Source organism: Prinia subflava, chromosome 3 (assembly GCF_021018805.1).
Source record: "Prinia subflava isolate CZ2003 ecotype Zambia chromosome 3, Cam_Psub_1.2, whole genome shotgun sequence".
Taxonomy (NCBI): domain Eukaryota; kingdom Metazoa; phylum Chordata; class Aves; order Passeriformes; family Cisticolidae; genus Prinia; species Prinia subflava.
The window spans coordinates 16,128,990-16,139,653 of NC_086249.1; the positions used below are offsets into that span (position 1 = coordinate 16,128,990).

The 10,664-nt window shown below is 42.8% G+C and overlaps 1 protein-coding gene across 1 annotated transcript in view; it reads left to right on the forward strand.

Moving 5' to 3' along the window:
- The window catches only part of POLQ (DNA polymerase theta), a 51,987-nt gene extending 42,532 nt beyond the window's left edge, over positions 1–9,455 (forward strand). Inside the window, exons 25-30 of the mRNA XM_063394028.1 lie at positions 364–548; positions 877–988; positions 2,564–2,688; positions 4,161–4,314; positions 6,070–6,185; positions 9,005–9,455. Of these exons, the coding sequence (XP_063250098.1) occupies positions 364–548; positions 877–988; positions 2,564–2,688; positions 4,161–4,314; positions 6,070–6,185; positions 9,005–9,118 (806 nt within the window). The 3' untranslated portion in view covers positions 9,119–9,455. The remainder of the gene's footprint in view (positions 1–363; positions 549–876; positions 989–2,563; positions 2,689–4,160; positions 4,315–6,069; positions 6,186–9,004) is intronic.
- The last annotated feature ends 1,209 nt before the right edge of the window (positions 9,456–10,664 follow it).

The following is a 10,664-nucleotide window of genomic DNA, read 5'->3' on the forward strand; positions in this document are numbered from 1 at the left end:
CAATTTCATTTCCTCTTTAAGAATAGCTATTTTTTAATGAGGTAGCTAAGGCACCTGTTAATACACAAATTGCACTCTACCTAGTGTTCTTTCTTTCCAAATGTCAGTTCTCACATTACCTGCTCTCTTAGACACCTGGACAGATATTTGTTTATATGGTTTTGATGGATTCTAAATGTGACTAGATGTAAAGCAGGCAGGCCTGAGCATTGGGGAAACAGGCAAGGATTTCTCTCGATAGAAATTGCTGTGAAAAACTCTGAGCAGAAGACAGAGGATGGGTTCAGTCCTTCTTGCTTGCAAGTTGGGTGGAATATTGGAGTAATTTATGAAATAATCTTTCTGATAACTTCTTGACTTCAGGTGGCTTAATCTTGGCTGCTGATTACTCTCAGCTGGAACTGAGGATCCTTGCTCATTTGTCTTGTGACTGTCGCCTCATTCAAGCCTTGAATGGTGGTACGGACGTCTTTAAGACCATCGCAGCAGAATGGAAAATGATTGATCCCAAAGCTGTTGGAGACAGGACCAGACAACAAGCTAAGCAGGTAATTTTAGGAAAAGAAATCAATAGCAGCTTTCTGGGCTGGAAGGTCCAGTGCTCAGCACTTTGCAGTATGTTTTCCTATTTGAGTTGAGCCATGGTTGTTCAGTAGTTGCTTTGTCCATCCTCTCACTTTCAGTACAATGCAAATGGAGCTGTCAGGGTTTTGGGGATGAGGGTGGAGAAAAGCACCATGAGAGGGGGTCTCTCTTCTAGAATACTTGCCCCTGTTCCCATACATTTATCTTCCAGCGAATCACATTTTATTTTGGCTCTGCTTTCTCTGCATGGCTGACCAAACAGTTGCATTTCTCGACCCTTTCCTCTGGCAGATTTGCTACGGAATCATCTATGGAATAGGAGCAAAATCTTTAGGCGAGCAGATGGGGATTGATGAAAATGAAGCTGCCAACTATATTGACTCCTTCAAATCAAGATACACAGGTTTGGATACGGCTGTTTGGGAGCTGGGTGGTGGTGGTTGTTGTTTTTAATTCCCTCTCCCCATGTATCTTCAAATCCTAAATTTGTCTCAACCCACTACTAATAGCTCTTGAAAATGCCTTTATTTTTGAAAATGCTTTTATTTTTGAAAATGCCCAGTGTGTGACTGCAGCAGTTTGATACTCTGTAATGTTTTACTCTGCTCTCTGGTTTTATTCACCTTTAAGACTTTGTTTTTTACTTATTACAATAATTGTTTTTGTTATTTTGATTAATCAATAAGCCCTGAGGAGTCATTTTAAAGCTCTTAAGTTTCTGAATGAGAAACATGCTTTCCCTTATTAAAACACACAGCTTCAAATTATATGCTGTGACAACTTTCGACCGTGCTACTTATCATTTTTAAATATAACTATTTCTTTCTTCTGCTTTTGTCTTCTGCTTTCATGGGGTTTTAAACTGTTTTACATATTATCCTTTAATTTTGATCCAGCTGCTCAGAGTAGCTCTCCCATGTTTTGTTAAAAGACACGGTTATGTTTTTAAGAAGCATGTTAATTTTTAGGAAAGCTGTAGAGAGAACAGAGCTGCAATCAAAAAAAGAATGGAGGGCAAATGGGACAAGAGGCAGCTTGCTCTAATCATAGGACTTGAAAATGAGCTGGAAAATTACGTTCTGGAATTTAGGGTTTGTTTCTTTAGGAGACAGATGCAGAGAAATGGTTTTCTGTTAAGATTCTGTTTAGTCTCCATTGATTTCTGAATAGTCTCTCCTTCAGGAGCATTAGGAATGACTTCCTGCCTCCTCTCTCAGTGTGTGTGCACACAAACTGCAGTGTACCTTATGTTGTGACTTCCCTTCCCATGGCTTTTCACTTGCTGTGTGTTGCCAGGCTGACTGCTAAATGACACACCTAATGAATTGACTTACGCTCTCAGTCTTGATTTTGACTAGCACCTTTTACATTTTATATTTTGTAAACATGGAAAGAAGCTGTCTGAAGTTAACTTTTCCCACTTAAGTACAGTTGTTACCTGAACTTGCAGTGCAAGTTCACTCTTCCCTGTCTCACCTTTCTTTGACCTAAATTTCTTTTTAACGCTCTTGGTGGATTTGTTCCTTCCCTTGCAAAGTGCAGGGGGGTTATTTTCTTTCATCCTAGAATCTGAAGGGACACAGCCTGAAGTCAGGCAGCCTGAGGCATCAAGGGCTGGCTTCTGCTTTCAATTTACTCCCTCTCTACTACTTGTCTTTCCAGTGCTGGTCCAGGTTCTGACCTCTCCATTATCAATAATACACGCATGACCCTCTGTGCCTGTGCAGGATGGACTTCCCACCTCCTTGTGCACAGCCAGACATCCTGACACTGTGCACTCTCTTCCACCTCAAAAATCTTAATCGGTTTTGCAGCAGAGCTGAATGAGTGACCGTGTGCCTTTGTCCACTGATGGGGTCTGGGAAATGTAAAGGATTTCCTCTGTGCTGCTTGGCTGCCCCAGACTGCTTTCAGTGACCCCACTGAGAAGTCAGTACAGAACATCAGCTGTATTACAGAAAACTTTCTCCTTTCACAGGGGTTCAGAAATTCTTGAGGGACACAGTGCAGAGCTGCAGAAGGGATGGGTTTGTGCAGACCATCCTGGGGAGACGGCGATACCTGCCAGCTATCAAAGATCCAAATCCCTACAGTAAAGCTCATGTAAGTTGTGTCCTGTGCCTTTTTAATTGTTTTTAAGTTTTATTTTTAAAGTACCAGATTTCTTTGCGTAGCTATGTCTGCAGTTTACAAGGCTTGTGAGCCATCTTAGTCATGGCCTTCCACTTCTTGCTTAGTTCATTGTTCCCTCAGTCATTCTCTGAGTAACAGAGCTTTTGTCGTGGCCTGTTTGACGTAAGCCTTCTGTGGCTGGGTGTGCAGCTCTCATCACTGTCTAACCTCACTTCAGAACTCCCACGTTGGAGCTGGAGTGAGTAATTTATTGACATCAATGGACATGATCTTAAAAAGCATCCACATAGGAGTACACTTTAACTCTTCAGGCTGAGTTGCTCCCACTCAGCAGTCTTTGTATGTTACATGCTGTCAGCACTTGAACAAGAAAGGGCATTTAAGATCTGTATTTTTGGGTATTTATTCCTTTTCTTATTTTCCCTGAAAGGAAAATCATTTTAACTTCTTAGATAAATATTTATTTAATATACACCTTTGAATTAGCATAATTTTTTTTTTCAAAGTCATTTTGGTCACTTCTGCCATAGACTCTACTTCAGTAAGAGTAGATTACCTAGGGAGGTGTTTCTGTGGGGAAGAAGCATTATATTTCTCAGTGGAAAGCTGGACGAGGTTGTGTGGAATTAAAGACTAGAGTAAAAGAGGGAGGAAGTGGGGGAATTTGTACTCCAAGTAGTTGACAGGGAAACAAGGAGGCTTTCAAAAAACTTTTGAAAGTAATGGACAATTTGATCTGAAAAATACTTCAGCAGGAAGCTTGGTAGGTGCATCTTCTGTTCAAATTTGATTTAGAATCATATTAAAGACCAGTTCATGAATTATCTTCACTTTCATTTCAGCATCCTTGTGATTCTTTGCACGTGTTTCAGCGCTAAACAAAGACAGAAGAAACTTTGAATACAGTTTTCTTGTTTGAGGAGGGGATTAGTAGAGAAGCTGCTTGTGTTGGGGAAAAAATGGTGGTCTGGTGTGTTTTTGCACAGACATAATGCTCTGGCAGTCAGGATTTAGTGTGGCAGACCAGACTGTTAGTCCATGAGGTCCAGTTTCTTGCCTTCAGTTGTCCATCCCTTATGGCTTTGAAGATAGGGAGAAGTGTCTTGTGGTGCTTAGATTAACTGAGATTTCTCCACTCCCCTTGAAACTCTTAGCATGGGTATATGCTTCTCCTTCTTGTGGATTGTGGCTCTTGCTGGTTATTACCCTTGATATTCATTAATTTTAAATTTGTGGAATTTACTCAGATGCCTGTAGAAATTTTGTGTCTTAAGCTAGTCTATAATGTGTCTTTCTTTCAGGCAGATAGAACAAACTCTTTATTTGGAAGTTTTACTCCGTGCGTAATTTGCCATGTATTTATTACTTTTAATTAAGTACATATGACATGCTGGATTTGACTTTTTGGGGAGTGAGTTTTGAGAACAGCTATCTCTGTTCAGGCAGAGCGCCAGGCTGTGAATACAACTGTTCAGGGATCTGCTGCAGATATTGTCAAAACAGCCACTGTGAATATTCAGAGACGCCTGGAAGCTTTTTCCTCTGTGATCAAGTCCCATGGACATCTGGAGAGCTCCTTCGCAAGAGATCAGACTGGTATGGTTGCCTCTTCTTTGAACATTGGAGCAAGATTTTCTGTGTTACTAATGTTAATTAAACAAAAAAACAACCTGAAAAACACTTAGTGCCTTTGGGTCTAGTGGTGGGAGAGATTTTATTTCCTGACAGTGCTAAGTCTGTGTTTAAGGGGCAAAAAAGTCATCAGGAAGGAAGAAGAATGTCTGCTCAACAAACTAAAGCAAATGTGACCAGAACAGAGACTCCAGTTACCTCATAGCAGACCTTGCAAGGGTTGGCAGTGAGTTCATGTGTGATGTGGTCTGTGATGCCACCACAGAGCTGTTCAGAAGTGGGACGGAGGAACTGAGCAGACACTCTGGCTTCAGAGGCAGTGAAAAAATTGAGTGGGATGACTTCTGGTTCTAAAAATACATTCTTTGGTTAGAATTAAGTCTGGAGTTTGTTGGCTGGAATTTGATGTACAGAGACTTCACAAGATGTACACAAGGCTTCACATTATATGAAGCACTTATCAGCATAAGTTTGTTCTGGCTGCAGGTAGCAAAGCTATGCTGGGGTGCTCATTCCCAGAGGAATGTCACAAAGACTTTTGTTACCTTAATGTAGATGGTGTTTTGTTCATCAGGTGTATTTTAGAAAGACTATTTAAGAAATGGAGAGCTGTATTTCTTTGAAATTTCAATTGAAATATGAAGCTGTCTTAATATGAAGAGTCTGATTTGGAAGTGAAATAATTAATTGCCAAACCTCTAAAAATGTGTCAGGGAGTTTATTTTGGAGAGACCAGATTCAGAGGTCAGCTATGAGTAGGAGGCACGTGCTTGGCAGAGCTTCCCACCCCTCCTAGGAGCAGAAGCTACAGACCTTTGGCCAGTGTAATTGTAGGGGGGTGAGTAGATGCATTTGTGACAGTTTTCCCCTGCTCTGATACTGAGTGTTGCAAGAATTGGAAGGAATTCTTTTTCAGCAGGTCAAAAATGCCTGTGCCATCAGGGGAGCATCCTGCATCACACTGCTGCTTCAACATTGCTGCCTCAGTGTGAGGCTTGCGTGAGGAACTGCTGATGGCTTGAAACCCCTTCTGTGAACTGAAGTCCTCCTGTTAGCTAACCTGAGAAATAAATCACCTTTGAGTCTCTGTGTGTGAGGTTGTGTTTGTTTATTTTAAAACACTGACACCTTTTACCATTGAAGGGTTTGTCTTATTTTTTTTGTCAGGGAAGGTCCACCAGGAGCTTGGTTTTGTCAGCTGCTTATTTGTTTATTCAATAACTGCTCTTTTTTTCCTTCCTCAGTTCTACTCAGGAGCTACAGTTTCAGAAACTGCATTTTGCAGGAGGCTGACTGCTTTCTTAAACTAGCCATTAAAATGTTTCTGGAAGAAAAGCAGGATCCTAATTCATTGCCAGAGAGAATGTTGTAAACCAGCTTCTGATTGAACTTTGCACAATTTTTTTTAAAATTTACTTTCAAAACAGATGGTTCAGGAGACATAACTGTCTCTTGCTTTTGTTCTGATACATATCTTTATATTGTAAGGCTGAAATATGTATATCTAAAATACTTTTCATTAACATTTTTTCCCTCAGTAGCTGTACAAATATTTATGGAATAGCCATGATTTGTGATTTTGTCTGTAGGCATGGGCTTTTTAATTTTCAAGGTCCTCCTGTTCTTTTTCTCAGCATTAGGAATGTGCAAAGGTTTTTGATACAAGAAACCCCCTTTTGTGTGATGGTGCCTAACAAACTCTGCTCTTCGCCTGTGTAGGAAGGCTGTCGAGGAGGAGAAACGCAGGGATGTTACATCCCATCAGAGGAGGCTTCTTTATCCTCCAGCTGCACGATGAGCTCCTCTACGAGGTTGCAGAGGATGATGTCATCCAGGTACAGCCCTGCAGTTCCTCTCTCAGCTCTACTGCTTTACTGTGTTTCAAACAAGCCTTCCTTGCAGGAGCTCACGTTCTCTTCCCTGGATCCCCCCTCCCTGGGTGCTGCAAGGTCTGTGAAAACAAAGTTCAGTTGGATGAAAAAAATACATGTTTGCAAGCTTGATCCCTTGATTTTTGGATTCAAGCCATCCCCACGGCTGAAGTTCATTTTCAGCGTGTGCTTTGTTGCTTGTAGCAGCAGTTCATGCAACTTCTCTGGGAAGCTTGATGAGTGCAGTGGCTTAGTATTGTTGACAGGTGTAGGGGGAAGTGCTTCCTCATCTGGAGGTATTTTTGCCTCCCTGCTTATGCTCTGGTGCCTAACTCAGCACATGTATTATAACAGCTGTGGTCTGTGCTAAGGAAAAGGAGGATTCTGTCCTTTTGGCACTTGTTTCCTCACTCCCCACCTCCTTGTCTGCCTGGTAGGAGCACTGTGGTGCTGGTTGGCAGCAGGGTAGGTACAAGGAATGTGCTCTGTGGTTTCTAAGTGCCCTTAATGTCTGTATGTGTCTGAGTGCTCTTCCTCCTTGAAGTCACCTCTGTCCCTGGGCACAGAGCAGTCTGTGTGCCAGCACTCGGGGGCACTGTTTGGGCTGGCTGTTGGCAGCTCAGTGTTTCCCAAGTCCTGAGTGCACAGGGGGGCTCCCAGGCCACGCTTCCATATCTTGGGGTGCCTTTCTTCCATTTCTGCACAGGCACATCACTAATGACAAAAGGGCAGTAACTCCTGGTGGGACAGAGCTTTCAGCAGTGCTGACTGGCCTGAGCATGCATGCATAGATTAGTAAATATGTACTAATAAAAATATGAAGAATATAAGTTTGTGTATTTATTAATACTATAGATACATTCATGTAAATAAAAACAAAAGGTTTGATATTTTTGTCTTGAATCTCAGCTCGAGCTTTTTCTCATTTTGCCTGCTTTGTTCAGACATCTGCTGCTTCAATCTAGGCAGGCTGTTTTTGAGGCGAAAAGGCTTCTAATATTCTTCCTGTAGAAGACTGAAATCCCCTGAGTATAGGTTTTACCATCTTTAGATACTGATTTCAGTTTATCATGCTGTTCCCAGGAGAACTGGAGACAAGTGAATGGATTTGCTTGTTATTTATTGTATTCTATGTATTTCATTAACTACTTCAACTTCAAGAGCAATTATTACCAGCTTTTCTAACTTCCTTCAGATATATTTCTCCACAGATTTTTCTGGGCAGTTGCTTACACCAGCAGGTTTTCCTGTCTCCCCTGCAGCACAGCTGCCGTCCCTGGTTCTAGGTGCAGCAGCTCTAATCAGATCTTCTTTGCTGGTGCCGTGTGCTGGACTTGTGACCATTCTCAGAGAACCTCCTCCTTTTGATCTGCTGAGCCCCAAACTTGATCAAGGCTGGAGTGGTTTGAATAGAGTGGAAAATTGATTTGTGTGTCATGCAAGCAATATTTTCTATGTTCCAGAATTTCATTTCCTTGTTTTCTCACAGCAGTGTGCCTTGCTTAGGCCCTGTTCAGTTTTTAATCTCTGATAACCCCATTTTTTTCCTGCCCAGGCAGTTATTTTTCATCCTATTTTTGAACAGTAGATTGTTTCTGTCCTAATTCTCTACCCTGCCTCTTTCCCTGTGCTGCACTCTGTGCTGAATTACATCCAATTTCAAAGCATTTTTCTAGGTTATCAAGATCATTTCAAAATGTGGTATGTAAGGGCAGAGGGGTTGGGAAGACAAATCTTCCCCTCGTTCTTCACGCTGCTGTAAAGTCTTGTGCTCTGATCTCCTCCAATCCCCTCCTCCATTCCCCAGCAACAACTGTGGAGGAATTTCTGTGGTGGCTCCGTGTGAGGAAATGATGAAAACACGTGGAAGGGTCAGACAGCCTGACCAGTTCCTCTGCTGCCAGGGTGGCCTCTAGCTGAGCTGAGGAATCACCATCATTTCAAAGCCTCTTTTCACTCTGCTGTGGAAAGGTTCACGGGATGGATGTGGATTGAAAGATTCATTCAAATAAGCAGTCCAGGGCACACTGGATTCTGCATAGGTCTTGGGGAAGGGAGTACCTTTGTCCAGGGCAGGTTTTTACAGTCATGAGAAAAAAAAATCCAGTCTCTTGTAATCCAAACAGCTGCAGAAAGAAATAATTTCTGGTCTCCTAACTGTATTTCTTAGGAATACCTATTATTTTCTTAGGAATACTTTTGGGGAGCAGAGAACAGTTACGTTATCTCTTTACTAGAGGGCAGGAGTTGCCATAACTGAACAGTGAGGGGGAACCTGGGCAGTATTTGTAGCACCTACATGGAATGTGAGCTGCTTTCTCAGAGGTTTATGATTTGTGTTTCACAGAGTGCTTTTCAAGCTGGCACAACACGGAGGAGCCACTGTTCTTTGCTTCTGGCAAATTTGTTTTGTGTCTTGCTTTCAGTACGTTGAAGTTTTCAGAACAGATTCCATTAAACACTTAAGAGTTCTGCAGCTGAGTGAAAGATGACACTCTTCAGGACTCTCAAGTGTTTAACAGGAAGTTAATCTTGGTCCCTTTTTAGAGTAGTCTTAAACACTGCAGGACCAGACACAGCTCTGTGCTGCATAAAATCCCACTGGCTTTACACAGTTTCTCCATTCATGAGCACTAATCGGGATTTGGCTGCATTCCCATCGGTGGTAAGTCAGTGCAAATAAGTGCAGGATAGGATTCCAGGTGTCTGTCTGCCCCAGCTACTGACAGAAACCCAGAGCACTGAAGCTGTGTGTGTGTCTGATGCCTGATGTTTTCTCCTAGGTTGCTCAGATCGTGAAACATGAGATGGAAAACGCCATCAAACTCTCAGTGAAACTGAACGTTAAAGTGAGAATTGGCCCCAGCTGGGGAGACCTGCAGGACCTGGAGCTGTGACAATGCTGTCCCTGAGTGTGGGCAGGCAGAGGGCGCCGGGGACGGGGCAGGACCAGCCTGGGATCACCTGCTGGCGGTGTGATCCTCCTGTGCTGCGTTTCTACCGGCAGGGTACCCAGCTGCCTTCCGAAATGTGTGGTGGAAGCTGCTATGAACTCACCAAGCCAAACCCTCCAGAGCCCAGTCGGAGCACTGAGGCGTTTTCAGAACTGTGAAATGATTAATTGTTAAAAGAAGGATATTTAAATGAATTCTGTTAAAGTGTGCTCGATCTTGTACAACCCCCCAAAGCCTAATGAATTTATTACATATGAAATGAGCTGGGTCACATTATTAAAACCAGGTGCAAACATAATTTGGCAGTGCCTGTGTATAATTGTCTAAGGCAAAAAAATTGTTGTGATTGCATTTGATGTAGAATTTTGCAGGCCTCTGCCAGGATTATCTTGTACTGGATTCTGCTGATGGCTCCCAGGTGCTGAAGTGGCTTTACAGCTGGCTGGATTTCTCACTGAGCAGCTCACAGTGAGTGGAACCTGTGCTTGGTTGGCCTCTGACTTTTAAGAAAGCGTTTTGGTGACTAACTGCTGTAATTCATCCTACTGCTGCCTTGTAAACTGGCCTCAAGAGGGATATTGTTGGAATCTCTTATAGTTAATACAAAATCACCAGCAGAAACTTTTTAAAGAATGAAGCTCAGTGAATAGGTGAAAAACTTCATGGCAATGCATATTTTTGTGAAGAAGAAAACTATCTGGTCAGCTGACATGGCAGCCTTTGACTGGTGTTTGAGGTCTGGTGTGTTTGAGAAGAGTTGTGACATTGTGGTGGTGACCTGTGGCTCTTCTTTCAGAGACCATTCTCCTAAGGAAGCCTCACACCTGCCTGTTGGCAGCCCCGCTAAAACCTGCTCAGATTTCCCCACTCTTTGCCTCAGTGTCTTTGGCTCTGGCCCTGTGATCAGGCAGGAAGTTTTCCTGGGAGTTTGGGCTTGTCAAGCTGAGCTGGAATCAGATCCTTCAAAAGAAGGGGCAAGGAAGGAGCTTGCAGGGAATTAATCTGCCAGTATTTGGCATTACTGTCCCGACTAATACCTTCTGGTCTGGCTAAATCTCGCATCACGTTTTTATTTCTCTTCCAGACAGCTGTGATGGTTACACAAGTTCAGCCGCTTTTGTTAACTTCACACAATGCCTGACCTTGAATTCTGTCATTTCATGTCTAGCCCTTGTATTTTACAAGAAAGGGAGGACAAGTGCCTCCCGTCATCTTCCTTATGCCTCTAATTATTGTATCATGTCTTTTTTCTGCAGTTCCTCCCTAATGTAATCAATCTCCATCTTTCCATCCTTGCCTCCTGTGAGAAGTTTTCAAGCCCCTAATTATCCTTTCATTTCCGAACTTCTGCTGGGTCCTTTTTAAGCAGTGTACTTTTGAAGTTGCTTTTTCAGCCTGATCTGAGAGGATGCACGCTTGGCTTTCAGCAGCCTGAGAGGGGGCTCGGGATTGTTGACTTCAAATGCGGCGCTTTTGGCAGGGCCATTAT